We start from the raw sequence: 23,856 nt of genomic DNA on the forward strand, positions 1-23,856 counted from the left end.
GTAAAAAGGATCAAACAACAGGACTAACACATGACAAGTCACAGTTTCTATTCTGATCCTTTCCAGAGAGCATTAAAGTATTTTACAAGGTACTCTTGCAGAGTCGCCTACACAGCATTATTCACCTAAAGAGAGAGAGGCAATCCTTCCTCTCTGCCCTCAAAGCTCTAACAAAGCATAGACTGAGCGGGGAAACTACACTAGGCCACTGTTGCTGAGCTCTCAGTACAAAAGACCCAGAGCAGGGCTGCCCCTGAAGTGAGCTGTGGTCTGTGCAGAGAGAATATGCCCCCAACCTCCTTGTTTTGTTCTTCCAGCGGGACTTTAGTACGGGAAACAAAAAACAACTGCTACGGATTCTAACAAAAATAAAGGAACAAAGTGCCCGATTCCTCCCGCACTGAATCTGGTGGTGGTTTCCATTGTGTTGTTACAGAGTGAAGAAGGGGGTTGCCTCGAAATCATTGGCAGGTACAATGTTCACTGGAGACGTGGATTCAGAGTGTGGTCTCCGTTCCCCTGCTTCTCCAGAAGAAACCTGTGTCATAGTCCGGTTCAAGTTGTATTCTGATTTGAGGCACACTTCTGACTGGAGTTCTTGGGGGGCTGAAAGTAATCCAAATGAAAAACAAATACATTAACTAGGGTTTTAACTCGACAAATTGATTTACCAGCATTCCGTACAAATGGCCCATCCCAACACATCACTCCCCAGTGGATTTTATGGAATCCTGCAACTCATTTAAACAGCAGCTTGATGCAGTGATGGAGGGTGGGTGTCTGGAGGGATAAGATTGGATGGGTCAAAGCACATTTTTTATATCTAGACCAATTCCGTGATTTTGTAAAATGTTCTTTTCTGTGATGTATGGAGTAACAACAACAACAACAAAATTACATTTGTAAAATGTCTTTCATGTCAGGAGGACGTCCCAAGGCATTGGACAGAGTTTCGGACCCGAGCTGGGGTTCAGGATCGGGGAGGGTGGAAGGCAGAGGGGGGAAGCAGGAAGATCGAAGGCGTGGTCAAAGAGGAGGGTCTTGAAGGAGGCAATGGAGGGGGCAAGGCAGAGAGACTGCGGGATGGAGTTCCAGAGGGTGGGGGCAGAGTGGCAGAAGGTCTGCCCACCAATAGTGGGGCGAGTGAGGCGGGGAACGTGAAGCAGGCCGGAGTCCGCTGAGCGGAGGGAGCAGGCAGGATGGTAGGATGAGGTGGATGAGGACAGAGTGGTCGACGGTGTCGAAGGCAGCAGAGAGGTCAAGGAGGACGAGGAGTCAGAAGGAGCCCTGGTCGCAGATGGACAGAATGTCATTTGTCACTTTGACCAGGGCTGTTTCTGTGTTGTGAGCGGCAGGAAACCCAATTGAAGGGGTTCGTGAAGAGAATGGCGGGAGAGGAAGGAACGAAGCTAGGAAGCAACAACTCGTTTCAGGACCTTGGAGAGGAAAAGCAGTTTGGAGATGGGGTGGTAGTAATAACACGCTGTTTATTGCCGACTACTGTAACACACTGTTCATTACTGATTGTAACACACTATTTATTACTGACTGTAACACAGTAACAGACTGTTTAACAGTGGGAATAAACGTTGCCCTTACCTTGGCATTGACTGGAAAAAAGGATTCTGATCAACATGATGTATGTCCTTCAAGGAATGTAAGTGATTTCTCTCCTGAATTGAAAAAGAACACAGTTGTAACTTCCCACAATATTAGTGCACACATTATACAGCAACTTTCTAACTAAGACAGTGCTGCCTGGACATATGGTGGCTGACTAGATCTATAGAAGGTGCGTTTTCTTTTCAAAATCCTCAAAACTCAATATTCCACACTTAGTTTAATGTCTTGTCCGTTGAGCACGAGGGAGATGTCTTGTTATTGAGTAACCCAGCTCACCTTACGTAGCAAAGCAGTGCCTCAGCCCTTTCTACCAGCATCTGAAACATGAACATTGGTCTAGGGCATGTGTCCACACAGATGTTTTTTTTTATTATTACTTTAACCTCATGAGGTCTGAAATTCCACCTAGTCTCAGCCTGTCAGTCCACATTGTTTTAATATCTAAGATTGCTCTGAATTGTGGCAAATTCTAAAATTCAGTGTTAATTTGGCGGTGGTTTATCTTCAGGTATTAAAATGAATCAGCTTCCAAATTAACACCGAATCTAAGAATTCACTACAATTTTATACAATTGGAACAGTAAAGAATGATTAGATCCCGTACCACTATGCTACCAATATTTGGATCAATTACTCTTTGTTTGTCAATGATTGTTATCCTCTTTACACCACCACTGAACTCTCTAGAGATCAGCAGTTGATTGGGACATTGCTACCAAAGGCCTCTCTACATTAGACTTTCAGCAATGATTCCCAAGTCTCTATCTTCACAATCACACTATGGAGTTCCTGCTAATGGGTCAAGCACAACCAACATACAAGCCAGCCTTTATAGTGCAGGGTAGATCCGACAGGTCACCTGGAACCAGGTCCATTCGATACATTCCATCTTCACAAGTACGCTATGGAGTCCCTGCTACCACATCCATCACAACCAACTTACAAGACCTGGGTCTGCCAAGTCCACTTGAACCAGATCTACTAGGACATGTTTTCTTATGTAGAGCTCATTCATGCGAAACGTGCTAGCCTCAGCTTTCTAATAGCAGAGTTTGGAACCATTTCTGAGTATTATAGAGATGGGAATTTTACAACCACAGGGCAACAGCGCAGGTCCATTCATCTTTTAAATGAGCTATCATTATGTGTGAAGCAAAATTAGATGGACAATCTGCTGAATATCAGCTTGGTGCTAATAAAACTATCACTCGTAAAAGCGAAACCCCACATGGGAGCAGATGACAATTACTGCGCATTAGTTAGAAGGATATTGCCTAGTGCACTTTGGAAAACAGGAACGTCTATGACTGGAATCACGGTAGTCCGAAAGTAAAATCTTTTTCTAAGCCCCCATATGGGACAACAACATCTTTATTAGCAATGGGTAAAACCCACAACCCTTCACATCAGACTTCAATAAAAATGCCTAGATTTTTCTCGACCTATAATTTGACTAAATATTTCACTGAAAGCAACAGGCACATATCATAAGCTTTGTATAGTACTCTCAGGCATCTACAATCCCAATCAGAAAGGAACGCAATCAAACCAATTTTCACCAGACAGTCCCAGAAGGGTCATAGCCACCGATGTATTATAATAAGCATTCTGTGCTTTGATTAAAAATGAAGATGCCAATGGATTATAGGAACTCACTGACCTGAAACAGAAAGGGAATGACAGCAAGAAAAGACAAAAGAAGCACGATAAGCGCTCATTTGTGGCTCTCATCGAAACACGATTAGTTGATGGTTCTGGGGTAAATCCACAATAATAGCTGCAATACAACAGTAACCATGAGGCACATGCAGGAGGAAAGAGGGGAGAGGAGACAGGTAGGAGATAGATTAGAGTAAGAGGAGGAGAAAAACAAAGGCACAATGTGATATATCATATGAGCAAGGTTGAATGAAGAAACAGAATAAAGATGAATAAAGATGGTAATTGAGTTCTCATTGTGAAGGACTGAGGTAAAGCCAAGTGGGCAGATGGTTTTACTCACTGTCAGTAGATTTGTTACTGCCTAGGAAGGGCTCTTGTTCCATCATGTCCATTGGAATTTTAATAGCTGCAACTTTTTCTGAATATGGGTAATCGGACTGTGGATGAAATGTTCAGAGTGCTTAAAAATACCAAATTGGAACCCAAACACTCCCCTTTAATAATACCAGATTGGAACCTGGGCACATCCCTTTACTAATAGGGAATCAGAATGAAGGTACCAGCTGATATCACTAGCTTCTCAGGGATGGGGGCCATTCCCAGCTGAGTGTCTGACACATGGGGAAACCCATCACCACATTAAGAGTATCCAAACAGACTGAAGAATTCCACATATGCATGCTGCCTACACACAGAAACATCCCTGTGTTTGGAATGTAATGGGACTCTCTGCCTACAGGGGTGCATCCTGCTTACCTGATTCTGGCCACTATTAGGCGCAGGCTGGCAAAAGCCAAGACTTGGGAACCCCAGAGTGTGTGTTGGGGTACTCCTGGAGTAACCAGCTAAAATCATTTGGCTTGCCATTGTGAATACAGTCTGGCAAACTTCCTGCTGCTTGTTCAACTAGGACCACGCTACTCTTGAGGATTACATGATTCAGGTAGGTTTCTCTCATTTGAGAAAACTAGAGTGATCCAAACTGGTTTATAGTGGGCACTTTCCTCTCATTGTTTAGGGATTCACTAGGGATCTGAAAATAGTCTGATGCTCAACAACTTTTACTTTCTTTAGTATAATGCAAATCTTGCCCATTTTGTCTTGAGTAAAGTAATGTTTTAAAAAGACATTTATGTTCTGCTCTCTTCCCCTGATTCTCAAGGTGCTGCCTCTCTCCTGGGTCACAGTTCCACGTGCCCCTTTGAGGAGGAGAGAGGGGAATTGGGAAGAGGAAGTTCAGCCAAACGGAATTCAAGAAGCCTTAGGTCACACTTTTTAAATTGAAATAAATTAAAATGTATGATACTTTGTTCCTTATCAAATCTGTTTTGCAGTGGAATGTGTGTGCAATCATTAGGAGCTGTAACTTGACAGCTAAACAATACAAGTTGTGACTATTGTCAACCTTTTGACTGAGAGAGTCCTTGCTAGAATGAACTGAATCCAGAGCACCTTTATCAGCATTGAGTGGCTTGCATCATCCGGACAGGTCTAGGAATGTGAGGGAATCAAGTTCAAGGTCAATGATCGCTGTGAGATTTCATTTCTCTTTAAGGGACTTCTGTTCAGAGTGGCTTCAGAATAGAACAAGACACAATCCAAAATGTAATGTTGGTGAGTTAACTCATAAGTGTGATGTCTCTTAGAAACAAATACTTGGAGGGAATTACCAGGCAACAATATTGTCAGGTAAGAAGCATCATACAGTTCTGTCACACCATCTGAATTAAACAGTATTCAAGATTATTTGGAGACTTTCAGTTACTGAGGAACGGCCTGCAGTATCAGAACAAATGGCTCCATTCCCGCTGTGAGCACTGTTTAAGAGTGGTAGGTAATTAAAGCTGTAAATAAGACATTACAGAAAACATCTTAGGGTACAGAGAAGAATATATCACTGGGGATCTACCAGTCTTATTGAGCCTAGAGGCTAATTTGCATAAAGAGTTTGTGGTTAGTAGTTTGATTACTGGCTATAAGGAAAGTCATAATCTTTGAATTCCCTCAATCCTGCAGCATTTATGTCCTTTGCTCACTCCCCACTCCATTTTCTCTTCCTTCCTCTCCCAAAGGCAGTGGTTGGGATGTGGTTCCTCAAACATTGTCCGTATCTCACCCAACTGACCAATCTTTATGTATGATTCCAGACAATGAGACTATTCAGCCACAGAGGCCATCTCAGTCTTCTACTATTCTCACTTTTGAGGCAAATGACCATTACCAACGTAAGACTTGGGTGTTCTCACCTAAACCTGACAGCCAGGCACCACTACTCTCAGGGTCTCAGTGCCAATGTGCTAGCAATCCATGTGCAGCACTAAATCAAATACATATAATACAGCTGTCTGCACTAAAGTCTGGCAACAATGTGGGCATAATAGTAATCATAAATAATAAACCCTGTATTTGGTACGCTGGCAGGACATCTCAAAGCACTTCACAAGATATACTTTATAGTGACTGTATTTTGAAGAGAATACATAGCTTTTAAAAAATGTTTCCTACGTGTACGGTGTATGAAGTTAGGATATATGAACTTGCAAGATTAAACAACGTAGTATGATGGGGATGTCCTGACAGCCAGGCACCACTACTCTCAGGGTCTCAGTGCCAATGTGCTAGCAATCCATGTGCAGCACTAAATCAAATACATATAATACAGCTGTCTGCACTAAAGTCTGGCAACAATGTGGGCATAATAGTAATCATAAATAATAAACCCTGTATTTGGTACGCTGGCAGGACATCTCAAAGCACTTCACAAGATATACTTTATAGTGACTGTATTTTGAAGAGAATACAGAGCTTTTAAAAAATGTTTCCTACGTGTACGGTGTATGAAGTTAGGATATATGAACTTGCAAGATTAAACAACGTAGTATGATGGGGATGTCCGAGTTTGTAATATTCATAAACGGGACTCCAGGCATTAATTGTGTTTTTCTATCCAGCCCTCCAGGTGTCAAAGTCCGATGATAAGCGGTGGTGAGAAATGACACTTTGCTCTTTGGCTTTGGCCAGGCTTTGGAATTTGTAATGAACGGCTTTCCAGCATCACAAGTCAGACACTCAGAAGCCGCCGTCCAGCTGTGAGCAGCCTGATGGGGCTGTCACCTCTTCACAGTGACTTCAAATAGACGGCAGCAAGGGTTTAAAAGTGCATGTGGTTATTTTTTGCAAATAAAACTGCAAAAAAGTGCCCCCGGAGTTGGTTAACTGGCCTGTACTAACATGGCGGGGGCAGGTTGGTTTGGATAGTGCTGCCCTGTACAACAAATAGCGCAGTGTGTCACACAATCACAGGAGGTGGTGCTCGCACACTGACAGGGGTATTGTCACATAATGCTCTGTGCACAGCTGATCGGCTGGGTGTGGGACAGCAGACACCAAAAGGATGCTGGCCTTCAAAACATAAATTGAGGATCTCTTAACTCTGTGGCTCAGCCAACCAAAAGGAAAGGCAAGTAACAGATCAGCATCCGTAGATCAATCATGGATAATAGTGTCTTTAAAGTGAAGCACTCTTGACATCAATGTGGCAGAAGGGCAAGGTGTAACTCGCTAGTTGATGGGCTGTACATTTCCTGGATCGGATTTGCAATCTGTTGCCAGGCTTCAAACGGACAATTGTGGTCGGTCGAAATGCACTGGATGACGTGCGATCTCAATAATTGGTTGTGATGGGTCAAGTTAGGCCATTTAAGTGGTCCGAGTCTCCTTAGCTTGGTCGCATAATGCATTTGTGGTTTTCATTCTTAATGACTCTTTTCAATCTTGTTCAGACAATTCAAAACAGATTAACATTAATTGCTGTTCAGTTATAGCGTGCACTCAAAGGTGATTTAAAGCAAGCTACAGTACTTTTATAATGGAACTTAAAGATGTCAATATGCATATAACAGATTGCTGTGATTTCAGGGCCAGGGTAATTGAACGCTGCTTACATCGTCGTTGTCACTGTCGGTGCTGTGCTTCTTTTTCTTCTTGTCATCCTCCTTCTTCTTCTTGTCCTTCTCAGGTATCACGTCATCCAGAAAGCTCAGGTCATGCTGGGAGAAGATGTAGTCCATAGCTTTCCGCACTGCAACCAGGGCGAGGATCTGTCAGCAGAAAATGAGAGGAAAATGAGAAAGGAAAACCCCACTGTGCACCTTATAATAATAATAATCCTTGCATTTGATATACTGCCTTATCACGTCTTCGAGATGTCTCAAAGCGCTTCACAGAATATACTGTAAAGTGCAGTGACTGTGTATTTTGTGGGCGAAACGCGGCAGCCAATTTCGCACAGCAATGTCCCACAGTCATGTTTATTGCTATAGTGGCGAAAAATGTTTTACAAAATTTCTGTGAAGTATAGTGACTGTATATTTTGTAGGCGAATGCGGCAGCCAATTTGCCCACAGCAATGTCCCACAAACAGCCACAAAGTGAATGATCAATTTTATCATGAGACTATTGGTCAGAACAGGGAGAAATTCTATTCTTTTTTCCAGTAGTCTCATGGGATCTTTAACATCCACCAGAACAGGCAGAGTGGACCTCAGTTTAGCATCTCATCCAAAGGACATAACTCCGACAATGCAACAGGCTCATAAAATTTAAAAAAGAGATCTATAGAGCTTATAGGCACCTCTAGACATCCTCCTGATTTGAAGAGCTCTATATAAATGTTATTGATAACAAAATCTTTGTGTTTGATTTAGCCTGTAATTTTTAAACGTTTCATTTGCTTCAAAGTGTTTTTCTGTAAAGTTCAGTGCCTGTGTAGATTTGTAGGCAAACTTGAGTGGCAGGAAAACTAATAACAAAAAGTAAAACTGTTAAAGATTAAACCTGTAAATGGTTCCCTGGGTCCCAGAGATAATCAAACAGCTACTCAAGGGCGAAATCCTGTCTTTGATCGGATTGGCTGCATTCTTCGACCATGTTTCTATGGTTCCAACATGCTCTGTGGGGAGTATTTAGTGTATATCTCTGTGTCTATATTCATTCTTCAATTCCTCACTGAACCAGACTTGCATCTGGATTTTTTTGTTTCATGAACTTAAAGGACACAGCTTTATCGGTTTCTGACACGAATCTGCTCCACACAGCTCTTGTTCCAAATTGGGGATGATTTTGCGGTATTTGTGTGATGGATTTCTTCATTTCAAAATCTGAGTGGGGCTCTTTCTGGGTCTGGAAGTACGTCAGGCATGTCACAAAGACTCAGTCCGTAAATAGATGAGTGTGAGTGTCATTCCTGCACACTGGCACCACCGTCTTCCAGATTAATTTTATTAATAAATCCATTATGAAATACAGCAAAATCAAGCCCAGTTTTCACTCAATGGCATTTCAATGTCCTACTTGTCTGCTCCAGTTCTAGCATCACAGATGCACTCAGCAACAACTTGCATTTATAAAGTAGCCTTCATGCAGGATAACATCTCACAGAGTGCTGCAGAGTTAGAACCCGAGCAAGAAAGAAGGGGGTGGGAGGGCCATAGGCATGGTGGAAGAGGTAGGTTCTCAGGTGGGATTTAAAGATAGATAAAGAGGGGCAGAGGTGGTGGGTTTGAGGCAGGGAGTTCCAGAGATTAGAGGCCCAGTGGTTGAAGCATGGCCACCGATGGTGGGGCGGAGGGTTCGGGGGACACTGAGAGAAGGGTGCGGGCGGTGGAGTGAGGTATGAGCAGATAAGAGAGGTAGGGAGGTGCTAGGATGTGAAGGGCCATGTATGCGGGTGAGGATATGGGCAGTGGAGTTTTGTACATTCACTATGGAGTTTTAACAGTTTTAAAAGTTTTCAATCTCTTATTAAAGCCTATCTTAAACAAATGCAATTGAATAAACTGCTTGAGCACTATATGCTTGTTTTTATAATAATAATCCTTGCATTTGATATAACGTTTTTCACGTCTTCTAGACGTCTCAAAGCGCTTCACAGAATAGACTGTAAAGTGAATTGACTGTATATTTTTGGGCAAAATGTGGCAGCCAATTGCGCACAGCAGTGTCCCACAAACAGTCGTGGATTGAAATGACCAATATATTATTATTTTTTTTGAGGGATTATTATCAGGCGTGTGGAGTAAGGAAACTTGCGCGAGGTTTCACCCTGCCGGGAATTGAACCCAGGTCTCTCTCTTGCAAAGCGAGTGCTCTAACCGCTGAGCTACAGGACTCCACGAATATTATATAAATAGTATTATTATTATTTGTTTTTATAAGAGAATCTCTTATAAAATAATGTTCAACACTACAGGCTCAATGCTCAGGGTACAGTGTAATCTGATGGTAATTAGATGGTAATTAGATTACCATCAGGGTGCAAACTCAGAGAGTGAGAGAAAGATGGAGACAGGTTCAGAGAGAGAGAGAAAAACAGATTCAGCGAGACAGACTCAGAGACAGAGTCAGAGACAGACAGCATACTCAGAGAGAGAAAGAGAGAAGAGTCTTGCTTGTTTTCACATTTCTTTGTGGTCAAAAATATCAGCAACGGAACTCGGCAGAAATAACAGCGGCAACTGTTCGCTTATCTCAGGTGTAGGGAACAACAACGGCTTCATGGTCCTGACTACATTATCTAGGGCACAGCTACAATTTGATAGGAACATTCTTCAGGTGACAAAATGATGGATGGGCTGGAAAGTTTGAACGCTGCGCTGGAGGGGAGACCACAGTGTGCAGAAACCTACCATAATTGGGAAACGATGGCAGCAACAGTGGACTTGAGGATCCAAAGCAGGGCCAGGCAGAGCCCTTGGATGAACGTGAAGAGGTGGACACGCCGGAGAGGGACATGACGCAGGTAGATAAAGTCTGGCTGGTGCTTGGGTGGCATCAACAGCAGCTTCAGGCGATCCATGAGCTGAAACAACAAAGTAAAAGTAATTGTATTCCTTCTACAGACGCATAGACGTTTACAGCACAGAGGGAGACCATTCAGCCCATTGTACCTATGCTAGTCTCTAAAAGAGCTATATGTTTAGTCCCAGTCTCCTGCCTATACCCAAACCCCTTTCAAATATTTATTTGATTCCCACAAAAGTTAATATTTTGTGGAAATCAGCGCTTTGGGACATCCTCCCGACGTAAAAGGCGCTCTATAAATGTAATTTTGTTGTTGTTGTTGTTCTAATATGACTCAACAACCATTCCAAGTAGGTTAGGATAACCCTCATTCCACCTCCTAACAACCCTGTTTGTAAAAATCCACTCCGCTATCTCTCTGTGACCTTAGTATAAAATTGAAAAGCAGTCAAGCCTCTGTATGTTAAAAAAAATAGCCAGCCTGTCTCAGCAAGTGGCAACCAAGGTACATATCTAGAGATTATTGGTAATCATACTGAGGTGTGAATGACTCTGGATTGAGAAATTCCAGAGTCATTGTCTCAAAGACAATAACATAACATAACATGTAGGAGCAGGGGTAGGCCATTCGGCCCATCGTGCCTGTGCCGCCATTCAATCATGGCTGATCTTCTAATCTAACTCCAGCTAATACCATAACTTTGCCTTATCCCCATATCCCTTAATCCCTTTTGCAATAGTCAAGATTTTTCACATCTTGAACTGAATCATCCCTTTGAAGTAGCCCCGATAGCACTGAGATCAAAGACTCTTGCCTTGTGGGGAAATGGCCCAAATGACATATCTGAGGAGAACAAGTGTGGAGAAATGAGGAGAAAACAAATTAAGAGAAATACAATACAAAATTGTATTTGTATAGCGATTCATGTCGGGAGGATGTCCCAAGGCGCTGGACAGAAAGAGAGAGAGAAATGCCTTAAAATACTGTTGATTGGTAAAACTTTTCCTTTTTTTCCTTATTTACTTAATGCTTTTACTTCGCACTTTTAAAGTCTGTGCATATATAATATATAAAAATATCAAATATTTTAAGATATGTGCAACATTTGGAATTAAAATCTCAATTGTTAATTGGAAAAGGATGATTGCCGATATATTTCCATCCTTATTTTGTGGAGACTGAAGAGTAATTTCCTGTTGCAGTGTTTTATTATTGGTTCAAGTTAGTCTGACGTCGATTGTTTGCTCTTATGGAATCAGTGCAGGTCACAGGATCAGCTCGGGAGCAGCAAAGCTAGTGCAACTGAAATTTGTTGTAACTGATAAAGGCGAGACTGAGAGTATTGGATAAGCCAGACAATCAATAAGTATAATAATAATAAACAATCATTAAGACAGACAATTGCAAATTGGTGACACTCTCCCTTTACTATTTTAGTAACGGCCTTAAATCTAGTTAGGGAGTCTGGTGACTGGCTTGCTTTGCAACAGTGTGCTGTGAATCTTGCATCTTCCTGCTGTCTCTGGTTGGAACCCTTAGCCCAATAAAGTAGTAACTCATAATGTCACAGCTATATGTTCTTGATGAAATAGAATTTGTGTCTTATACTAACTTATACATTCGCCCACAAAATATATCAACCTCATTAATTTACAGTATATCCTGTGAAGCGCTTTGAGACATCTCAACAATGTGATAAGGCGCTTTATCAAATCCAAGGATTATTATTATTCTTTAAATATGGATTAGTTTAATGAATCTGAGATCTGAAATTCCACCTGGCCTTATCCTGTGAGATAATTTTGTCTTAAAATTAAAGCTTGTGCTGAATTAAAAATCTGGAAGCTGGTTTTCCTCAGTTCTTACCAAATTGAAAACAAATGTAAGACTTTTCTCTATTGGGCGTAATATTACTTTTTAAGAGGAAATGGAGTCACTGGCAAAGACTAAATGAAACCTGGAGCCACTGGTGATTGTTCTTGCTTCCATATAAAAACGTACATTTCTGAACATTTTCTCAATAGTAGGTGGAGAGGTGGTAAGGAGTGCTCTACCAAAAGATCTAATTAAAAGAATCCATAGTTCAGTTGGTACATCTAGTTTGCTTCACTACAGTCGCTAAAAAATGACTTGACTTTCAGCTCCTCAGGTCACTGCTGTCATCACTTCTTGCCTGTTACTCTATGCACAGGATGCATTGCTAACAACATTTTGCAAACATCAGCAATGCTTCATGCACACAGGTCTTTCACATCGCGAGGATGTCTCAAATAGCTTCACGGGATATACTGTAAAGTGGAGTGACTGTGTTTTGTGGGCAAATTTAGCAGCCAATTTGCGCATAGTAATGCTCTACATCAGCCACAAAGTGAATGACCAATTTTATTTGGGGGATTGTTGGCCACAGGGAGAAACTCCCTTTTCTGGACGACTGGAGTATGGCCATTTTTCCCCTTGATTTTAACATGAGTTAGAGGTCTAAGCTTATGGACTCAGACCATTTATAATGGTGTGGGACTGCATCCAAAGAGGGACGAGAGCTTTGTATCTGTATTCAGTGTCTGATCTGCTTTAGATGATCTCAGTCAGTTCAGCAACTGAGGCATTAGAACTGGCATCAGCGCTCTTGGAGAAGGTTAGGGAGGAGGAAAATCAGCCAAGGTTCCTATTGCTGATTACTGGCCAATGATTGCTACTGGAAAATGTGTGTGTGTGGACATGAGGTGAGGATTAGTCCAGGCTCGGCTGTGGTGCCCTCCATAGTCACACAGCCTGCTGATACACTCTGGCTCAGCTCACACAAGGACGGCCAAGAGTGGCATCTGCATCTGTAGAACTCTACTCAAGTATAAGGTCTATCATTTTCAGCAGAGGAAGGGACATTGATCCTGTTGTGCTCTCCATTGACTGGCACTACAATGGGAAGAACCCCACGGATTACTGAGGAGCTCCTGTAGCTCGCACACACAAGAATGGGCTCGGAAATATAACATTTGCTGCATTGACGGCAACTTCACTTCTATGAATGAAAATGCGTGTTTTGTTGTGAAATGCACTTGCAGACAAGCCCAATTCTGTCTTTACCCAACATCTAACACGCACAAGCTACATCCCACACTCTGGTGCTACAATGCAAGTAAAAGCAAGGTTACAGAGCATCTTTCAAATTCATCATTATCACACGAATACTGATATGTCTGCTGCATGAAGAGACTATAACTGGTTTGTTTTTTGACTTTGCAATGGAATTTGCAATCCTTGTGGTAGGGCAACCATTCCTCCCCTAATATTTGTCCACAGGTTCTCAAACGAGGTGTTGGGCTACTGATACCAGCATTCTCTCTCTCTCTGCAATTCAGCCTTCAAACATTGAGCAGCTTGCTTGAGTTACATACCTGGACACCATTCAGGGAAGCAACTCCCATGTAGAGAAAAACTCCATAAAGCACCGGCATTGGGATGAACTGGAATAAATGACAATGTCAATGAGTCAGTGATCAGGCGGACAGCAAAGACTTCAAGTCATATTACATCACACATAAATATACACCAGACACACACACACAACTCTCCCATTCACACCCACCACACCTCACACATACACAACCACCAAACCTCACACATACATGTCTCATAAACTGAGCAAATACACACACATACTCAAACATCTGACACACACACACAAAACACCCTCACATATACATACACACAAACCGCACACATACACACACATACCTCACAAACTTAGCAAATACAAACACACATACCTGACACATACATACATACCACATTCTCTCTCACACACACACACACACACACACACAAAGATAAACAGAGCACCAAATCTGGTAAGCTACATTCGACAAACAGCAATGAGCTGAATAACAAATTCATCTCTTTTTAATTAAATTTGACTGCGCGAGGAGTATTGGCTGGTAATATTGACCAAGAGAACTGTCTGTTCTTCAAATGGTGCTATGTTACCTTTAGTGTCTGGGTGTTCATGTCCCACATCTCCATTTAACGTATCATCAGAAAGACAGAACCTTTAACATATGCAGTGCTCCTCCGACTGTTAGCCCGCAAGTCAAATCGGATCCAGGTCAAGCTCATAAGCTTCTGACATACAGATAAAAATACTATAGGCTAAGCCAAACTGATGCAGCACTCTACTCTCCCCATTATCATATGATAAGGAAACTTTTGCTTGTGGATTTGTTGAAACGGCCACAATTTAACACAATGCACAACAATTGAATCAATACACTTGAGCAGTTATATAATAACAATAATATGTGGGAGCGAGATATTCTCTTTCTTGGTCTTTGTGGGATTCATTCGTTAAAATTAGCACATTTTCCATGTGTGTTTCTTTGGGGCCCCCTCCAGTCCTCACCTGAGTGGCCTAGGTGTGGACCTTGTTAGTGTTTAACCATGGGGAGTATTACAGCCAAACCTGATCCTATCCTGACTTGATGTCCACACAAACCTGTATGAAGAGGGCTCTCTGGATAGTGATAAGGAATGAGAACCCTGGTTGATCTCCCTAACCCATCCTCATTGAATATAGAGTATAGCAATATCACTCTTGCCCTGGCTGAAGTCAGCAGACCAGGATTCAAGCCTACAAGCTTTCCTGTCTCTATGATCAAAGTACTGTACTATGTGCTGCCTTTATGACGTGTGTCCTGTGAAGCACTTTGAGATATCATCCTGATGTGAAAGGTGCTGTAACAAATGTAAAGATTATGTAGTTATGCAGAAGGGGACAGAGGAACACTGCACAGTGGTTTGTTTCACAGCAGCAGAACATAGAAACCTTAACAGCAATATCAAGGGATCTCCACCAGGAGGCAACAGCTTCATATTCTACCAAATCCTCTTCAGACATTGCAGGTTAGCACTGCACTCGCTGTTAGTTTTCACTTGATTTACACAGAAGAATTAATACGTGAAAGAATCCTGTTTGATGCACCCTCGTTGGAAACTGACAAAGAAGGGCAGTAGGACATGCACAGAATTGGACAGAAGTAGCACAGCCTCAAAAATAACTGCTGACTAATAGATTTACCTTTAGTATTGGAGCCATGAAGACTGAGACACCCGTTAGTATGAAGACGATAACTCCAGACACTCGCTGTTCCCTGCAGTCACATCAAAACCGTATTAATAAAGACATCTCATGGCAACTGAGCAGCTTTAACACTGTTAAAATTAATACAAATAAAATTACAAATTATAAAAATCTTACATTTTATATAACATCTAAAACATCTCAAAGCATTGTACAGATAGTCAAATATTTTGATTGTATTTTGTACAATTAAAATATTTGACTATCTGTAAAATGCTTTGAGATATTTTGGATGTTACATCAAATACCTCAGGCTATTTGCGCACAGCCATGTCCCACGAGGTGAATGATTCATTTATATGGAGGATTATTGATCAGAACACTGGGAGAAATACCTTCTCTTCTCAATTTTTTTATATAACAATTTGATATGGCACCTTATCACGACTTTGAGAACAACTCAAAGAGTTTCAAGGGATTTTACTTTGAAGGGTTGTGAATGTATATTTATATTTGCAGGTGAACCTGGCAGCCAACTTGTGCACAGCAACGTGCCATTGAATCTTTAGCATCTACCTACAACAACAACAAGATTCCATTTATTCCATTTATTAAAGAGGCAGACAGGACCTCAGTTTATCATCTCATCTGATGGATATCAGCTCTGACAATGAAGCACTCCTTCAGAATAAGCTGAAGTTCCGACATGGACATGGGGCTTGAACCCACGACTTTTGTAATTTAGAGGTGAGAGCGCTACCAACTGAAACAAAACACAAAATACTGCAAATACTGGTTTCAGAATCCAGCATCCGCAGTATTTTGTGTTTTGTTTGACTACCAACTGAGCCAGGTTGACAGTTCTCACACTGCCATTCATGTACATTCTCCTTTGACTCTCTGGTTAGAATCTCAGCTTCCCATCTTTATGATGTATATAAAGCTGCTGATCTCTGTTCAGGTTTGATATCCATCATGGCAGTATAAGAGAATGGATTTGCCTTAACTGTTGCCTTTCAGCGCCTTGGGACGTCCTCCTGACGTGAAAGGCGCTTTATAAATGGAATCTTGTTGTTGTTGTTGTTTCAGCTTTACCCATTTGTACTTACTTCACTTGGCATAATTTGAAACAATGAGTAAAATACATTATACGTGGAGTCCTGTAGCTCAGTGGTTAGAACACTCCTTTGCAAGTGAGAGACCTGAGTTCAATTCCAGGCAGGGCGAAACCTTGGGCAAGTTTCCTTACTCCACACAGAGCCTAATAATAATCCCTCCAAAAAAACAAAACAATAATAAATTGGTCATTTTCAATCTACGACTGTTTGTGGGACATTGCTGTGCGCAATTGGCTGCCGCGTTCGCCCACAAATATACAGTCAATTCACTTTACAGTGTGTTCTGTGAAGCGCTTTGGGACGTCCTCCTGACGTGAAAAGCGCTATATCAAATGCAAGGATTATTATTATTATTATTATTATTATTATGAAGAGCAGTTTTATTTGTGAGATAGCATGCACAAGAGCTCACAGGTCTGACCTGACCAGGCTGTGATTCGGTGTGAGAATAAACCCTATTACACCAGAGCAATAAGTTTGCACTTGTTGTGAACTCTATTGGTGGTGAAGGGCACCTAGCACCCAATTGTTTACTCCAGTGCTAGTATACTCCTATCTCCTGGCATCAAAGTCTGCTCCATTTGTGAGGCCTGGCACAAAGCCGATGGAAACAAGTACCCAGCACATGTCTAAGGAGGTGAAGTGTTCATTGAACTTTGGCAATACCTCAATATGAACACTGGGAGACTTGCAAGCAGTTTCGATCATTTGAACACACCCTAAATTCACTCTCTGGAGGGTGTATAGTACGAATAGGTATTGCCTCAATATCAGACAATCTTTGAACTAGCAGTAGAGCAACAGAGCAATAATAATCTTGCATTTGATATAGCCCCTTATCACATCATTCAAATATTTCAAATCACTTCTCAGGATTTATTGGGAACTGTAATGGTTGTATTTGTATGCAAATGTTGCAGCCAATTTTTGCGCACAGCAATGTTTCACAAACAGCCATAAAGTGTGATCAATTTTATTTAGGGGATTGTTGTCCAGGACCCCGGGAGAAACTCCCTTCTCTTTTCAAACAATGGGGTCTTTAACAATGGAGTGCCAGTCGAGAATATGAGCTCAAACTCCTAACATGTGGTGTGAAACCACATCTTACTGACTCAGAATGAGAGTGGTACCAACAGAGTCAGGCTGACACTTTATTCAACTAATACAGAACTCCACCATCCATATACTCATCGCTCTAAATTCTATAACCCCATAACACCAGGCCACGCCAGGCTCCACTGGCTCCCTATCACAGAACGGATAATTTCAAGATCCTAATTAATTTTCAAATCCCTTCATGTTCTGGCACATCCCTACCTCTCCGACCTGCTTACCCCCCAACCCACTACCTGTCCTCTCTGCTCAGCTGGCTCCAGCCTCCCACTAGTCGCTCGCCCTTCCATCATCGGTGGCCGTGCTTTCAGCCACTATGTCCCAAAACTTTGGACCTCTCTCCTTCAATCTCTCTGCTTTGTTCTCTCCTTCCCCCTTTTCAGATCATGCCTGAAGACCTTCCTCTTCGACTGTGCTTATGGTAACTTCCTCCCTCCTTCAGTTCAGCATCATGCTCTGCCACTATTAAACTCTCCGAGACACTGCCCCGCATGAAGGGCACTATATAAGTGCCAGTTGTTGTCTTAACACCTTAAAGCTAAACCCCTGCATCTCTCAGTCTCTCGCATCCAAACCTCTGCATATCTCCAACAATGAGGCACCTTATTGGAGTGTCAGCCTACGTTATACGAGTTAAAAGTCCGACTTGGGGCTTGAACCTACAACCTTCTGACTCAGAGGCGAGTTGCTTCCAACTAAGCCAGGCTGACACATCTGTGTCTGTGTTTATATGTAGTTGTAGGTGTATATATGGATGGCTGTGTGTCCTTAGTTATATGTATTGGTGTGTGTTTCCATGCATGTTGAGTATTCAGTAATAATGATAAAATAATAGTAAAAGCACCAGTAATTGTCGATGTTTGCATTTCACTCACAAAGTGCATTTGATTACTGGTTACATTTTGCCTTACCCAAATTTTTCCAGTACGTCTTTGCCTGCAGAGACAAGCCCACTATCACAGACAAACCTATAATAGTATCCTTGTATTTGATAATGTAAAGTTGCCAAATTATCTGGCGCCACATTGTCTCAGACCTTTCTCCATCCTGATGGGAAGGTGCGAGCATGGAGTGAGTGAGTGAGTGAGCAGGCGGTGGTGGTTGGTCTGTTGGAAATGGGCATATGGTGCAACAACCTCAGAGGTGTAGAGTGCAGGCACTAACAATAGTGATCTTTCTGATCACTGCTACTGAAATACAGTCAAACCTATTGAAGAAACCACCTCTATTCAGCAACCACTTGTCTAACGCAACCAATTACCACTCTTTTCATGCCTTGTCAGTGTACAGACAACAACCAATTACAGTTGTACAGCGCCTTTCATGCCAGGAGGACGTCCCAAGGCGATGATACCCTTTCAGCAGCCAGATCTAAGTGAATCTGAATTTAAGTTTGAATTTACATTACCAATTTCCTCATGTCCATATCTAGACTCCTGGTAAGCTCCTTTGAGTGAGGTGAGCAGTTCTCAGAGGTAGGAAGGAGCAAGGCTGTGGAAGACCTTGAATGTGAGGATGAGGATTTTAAACTCTATCCTCTGGGTGATGGGAACCAGTGGAACCGGGCGACGGTGGGGGTGATGGGGTCATGGAGTCTGGTGTGGGAGAGGACATGAGCTGCAGAGTTCTGGATGATCTGAAGCTTGTGGAGGGAAGAGTTGAGGAGGTCGACAAGCAGGGAGTTGGAATAGTCAAGCCGAGATGTGATGAATGCATGGATGAGGGTTTCTACAGCCTGAGAAATGAGGCAGTGGTGGAGCAGGCAATGTTGCGGAGGTGGGCGAAGGCAGAACGGGTCATGGATTGGATGTGTTGCAGACAGGACAGTTGAGGGTCAAACAAGACAGCAAGGTTCCGGATTGGCTTAGTGAGGTGGAGTGTGTATCCTTGGATGGTGATGCATTCAGCACCTGAGGTGTGGAGGTGCTGACGGGAGCCAATCAGGAGAGCCTCGGTCTTTTGATGTTCAACTGCAGAAAGCTAGCTCTCATCCAGGACTTGATGTCTAACAAACATTCTGTCAGGACAGCAGTGGTCCTGGAGTTGAGGGTGGAGGCAGAGAGGTACAGTTGGGTGTCATCCATATACATGTGGAAGTTGACCCCATGTCTTCAGATGATGTCACTAAGAGGGAGCATGTAGATATTGAAGAGGAGGGGACGAAGGACAGAGATCTGAGGAACGCCGCACAAGATGGTGCTGGGGCTAGAGGAGAAACTATTTGTGGAGATGAAGTGGAGATGAAGTGGAGATGGTGTGAGAGGTAGGATCTGAACCATTCAAGGACAGAACCATGAAGATTGAGGTGAGAGGGGAGGCAGTGGAGGAGGATTGAGTGGTCAACAGTATTGAATGCAGCAGAGGTCAAGGAGGACGAGGAAACAGATGGAGTCCTGGTCCTTTGTCACTTTGACCAAAGCTGTTTCTGTACTGTAGAGGGGTTGGTGAAGGGAGCGGTGGGAGAGGAAGGAGTGAAGCAACAACTCGTTCCAGGACCTTGGAAAGGAAAGGGAGGTTGGAGCAAGGCCGGTAATTTGAGGTATGTGAGTGTGTGTGGGGAGAAATTATGTTTATTTTGCTCAATTTTGGAATTTCCTCTCCTGCTTCCTCTTCAAGTTGATTTGATTTCTGTTTTTATCTGGAGGTGTTCCAGACAGTCTATCAGCCCTTGCCATAAGGGTTGAGGAGAGATTGAAGAGCTCGCCAAGCCTCCCTCCCCCACAAATGATAAGACAGGAGCCAACCTCTATAGCAGCGGTAGCCAAACCGTGGCCCGCAGACTGGAAGTGAACTGTGGGGCCATCAAGAAGTGCCCCTACCCTGAACATTCGCATGAGTCTAAGTAAGTGTGTGTTCGATCGGTTGCATGTTTTTTCTTGACTAAATATATCTTGATTTATGGGATAATCCAAGAAATATTCAATCAAGAACATTTATTTTGTTGGCCAATAAAGGATGGCAGGCCACCATCACTCAACACCATCCTGGAACACTAAGGAACTTGGCACGGTGCCTCACTGTTGAACACCAGCTGAACACGTCCCAGGTAACCAAAGTAACGCCACCAAACAACCATCAACATATTTCAGCATTACTAACAAAATTCTCCTAATCCAGAGCCCCACCAACACCAAACTTGACTCTTTAATCAAAGTAATTTTACAGCCATTAAATGAATGGCACTGATTACCCCGGTCTGAGTGCTGACTGAAACTTTCCTTTTATGTTTCACCCAAGCGCTAATATACTTAGCCCACCAGTCAATTCCTGGGCCACTCTGTTGGCAGCTAACTGGCTAGTTTGGGCTGCTTGCTTTTCAGTAAGGTTATAATTGAGGAACAAAAGACCTTGATGGTAGTGAGAGAGTTAAAGCACAAGGTGACAGTCTCATTAATGAGCACTTTCATTAACCTGTGTTCCTGCGGTCTCTCTAACACTGAGGCGGTTTATTCACACCCTCTCCTGCACCTCACACTGGTGTGTCTGTCTCTCAACCAATAGAAGCAGGAGAACCTCCATTGCTTGTGTGCCCCAAAGGACAGGTCAGGCATGCTGATGGAATGAGAGGGAACGGTATGATTTTGCATGTGCCTGCTGATTCGTTGGCAACATCAGAAGCGTGTTCACGTGTGACCAAGGGACAGTGTGAGAGTGCACAGTGGGACTGAGAGAGAGAGGGGGAGAAACGGTTGAAGAAATAATAATAATATTCCTTACATTTGATACAGCATCTTATTACGTCGTCGGGACATCTCGTCTCAAAGGGCTTCACAGGGCAGACTATAAAGTGGTGTGAGCTGTATATTTTGTGGGTGAACGAAATGGGGGCTGGGGTAGGAAATGACAAATCTTTTATTGAACCAAAACAGGTCACAGCGTTTTTGAAGTCAAACAATGTACTGAGAAGCCAGGGCACGACCAAGAAGCAGTGCCAATCTGATCGTGTGTTTTGAACTGCCCATTAATGTAATGATTGAAAACCTTTTGTCGCTGCCCATGAATAATGTTTTGTTTCAAGCATCAAAGGAAAATTTTCCGCCTACCTGACTCCTAAGAACTTGGGTTGTTCTCCCGGGGCCGAGGTCTCCGTCTCCATCTTTAAGCTGTCAATATGTGCAATGGAGATCACAGTGGCAGCCACGTACCAGGGCAGCCCCATGAAGGAGCACAGGGCTATGAGAATGGCCACCCAGAATAGATCAACATGATAGCCAGCCCCTTTCTGCAGTAAGAAAGAGAGAAAATGGTTCCAGTTCATACATATTAATTATTATTACTATTACTTCTCGTTTAGGGACATATTACTGTTGGACTTTCTCCTCAATCAAACAAAGCAATAAGCCTCATTGTCGTGTCCCAATCACTGCCTTGGTTGAAGTCCACACTCAGACTGCAGACCCCAGGACAGTTTCTATACAAAGTGAGTGCATGAAAACTTCAAAGGGAATTTTTATTGATCGATAAGGGTGGCAACACAAGTTCAAGGAAATTCTGCTCCTCTGTCTCTTCATGGACATGTCAGACTGGTTCAAGCATCAGCAATTCCTTACAGTGACAAATCTGGTGTGTTTTCTCCAGCAGCTCAACCCCATTTACCCCCCCTCTCCCCATGAAGAGCATAAACATTTCAGATGTGACGTTGAGGAGTGAGGATCTGAGGACACCTACAAGGATCTGAACCCCAAATCCTCTGATCCAAAGTCCAATGCTTCAGTGGGAGTTAACTAGCTGGGGTAATTATAATAATAATTATTAGTAGCTCCCCTTGAACAATGATGATGATGATAATAATAATCCTTGTGTTTGGTATAGCGCCTTTCACATCAGGAGGACATCCTCAAGCGCTTGTAAAGGGCAGCAACTGTGTGTTTGTAGGCAAATGTGGCAGCCAATTTGCACACAGCAATGTCCCACAAACAGCTATGAAGTGAATGACCAGTAGAAGGAAAAGGGTGATTTACTGTGTTCCAGACAGATTTTGGGCAATGAGATTGTGAGCCATGGTAAGACTTTCTCCTTAATCAAACAAAGGAAATTGTTTTATTCTCCTTCATTTCCCACCCTATCATTTGAGTGATAGGTTTTTCGGCATCCTGTGAAGCCTTGCTTGAAATTCCAAATAACAGATGGAAAGTTTGGTTTCACTGGAGGAGTCACACAACACTGGTGCTGCTTGTTAAGAGTGGCATTGAAGTCAATCTTCAAACAAGAGTAACCTCAGTTGCAACTTTTTGTGTCAACCAGGTATCCCCACAAAGAATTATCCAGTCCCCCCAAAAAATGGAATGGAAGTTTTCTAGATAATCAGGAATAAGTACAACATATTCTGCTTTCAGCTAGATTCAATCAGGATGGAAAATATGCCAAATGTACTGTTCCACCACACTAACTTGCCCTCCAGTAAATAGGTTTCCACATACATTAGACACCTGACTGACCAAACAAAATAGATAGCAATAGCTTTGTCCTGAACAAGGAAGCAACGAAGGCAGTTCAATGTTTCCTGCTACTTTTATTGGTTTCTCCCTGCTTCTCTCTCCGCCTGATGACTTTCCTCTTCATCCATACCAATGGTCACCTACCCTCTCTCCCCAGCTCGGTGTTCTGTCATTGTTAAGCGCTCCGACACGTTACCCCGTGTGAATAGTGCAAGTTGTGCAATAGTGCAAGTTGTTGTTCCTTATTTCTAGACTAAATTCTTTACACACTCCATTCAAAATCCTGCAATTAAGTCTCAGTCTTACATTCTCCTCTCTCTGTGCCCTCTCCAGTTTCCCATGGAAACACTGTGCTGCGCTGCCTGACTGGCTGCTTTATGTTGTGCATAAAAGAGTGAAGCGGTTTTAACCAGAGTCGTGTGTAATAGAGAGCTCTCCCTTTCCGATCAATGATTCCACATCAGGAGGCCAGGGCCTGAGGAGCCTCAGAATACTAGTGTAGCAGTAACCACATCCCAATGGCCACTTAAAGAAGAAAGTGCTGAAAATCGTGAATTGTCATTGGTCAACCTAATTTCATGCTATCGTTTAATTTGTTGGTGAAATGAAAGTGACCATCAAATTTACTCATTGGCTTCGTCAGACAGAGTAATTGTATGAGCGAAGCTAGTTCTCCACAAAGTATTCACAATGTCGGTTGCACAAAATTTTTGAAAAATAATATCTTCTTGATTTGCCGGTTATTTTACACTTCCGCACATTCTTGCCACAGTAAACTCCTGATAACTCGACCCTGGCTTAACTTGTCACTACCACTTAAGACATCATGCTGTCAATATCTGGCAGCATTTATTTATGTATTTATACATATGTCTAACTCGCTGCTCAGCCCTGTTCCCTTGGAGTGTGGAGGTATCAGGAGTTTACCTGTTGGTGTGGTTTGGTGGCTCATTGTTATGCTGTAAAAAATGCTTGAGTTGCTACCTTCTGTAACTCTAGTGATGTAAAACCAGATCAAAGGGCGAA

At 42.7% G+C, this 23,856-nt stretch overlaps 1 protein-coding gene across 1 annotated transcript in view; it reads right to left on the minus strand.

The window, feature by feature from the left end:
* Nucleotides 1-544: 544 nt before the first annotated feature.
* slc4a4a (solute carrier family 4 member 4a) overlaps nucleotides 545-23,856 on the minus strand; it is a 152,023-nt gene continuing 128,711 nt past the window's right edge. The window contains 9 exon segments of the mRNA XM_007891960.2: nucleotides 545-606; nucleotides 1,600-1,673; nucleotides 3,626-3,722; nucleotides 7,230-7,385; nucleotides 9,972-9,985; nucleotides 9,988-10,144; nucleotides 13,483-13,551; nucleotides 15,159-15,231; nucleotides 21,436-21,614. Of these exon segments, the coding sequence (XP_007890151.2) occupies nucleotides 1,630-1,673; nucleotides 3,626-3,722; nucleotides 7,230-7,385; nucleotides 9,972-9,985; nucleotides 9,988-10,144; nucleotides 13,483-13,551; nucleotides 15,159-15,231; nucleotides 21,436-21,614 (789 nt within the window). The 3' untranslated portion in view covers nucleotides 545-606; nucleotides 1,600-1,629.

Source organism: Callorhinchus milii, unplaced genomic scaffold (assembly GCF_018977255.1).
Source record: "Callorhinchus milii isolate IMCB2004 unplaced genomic scaffold, IMCB_Cmil_1.0 Scaffold1, whole genome shotgun sequence".
In the NCBI taxonomy this organism is placed as follows: Eukaryota; Metazoa; Chordata; class Chondrichthyes; order Chimaeriformes; family Callorhinchidae; genus Callorhinchus; species Callorhinchus milii.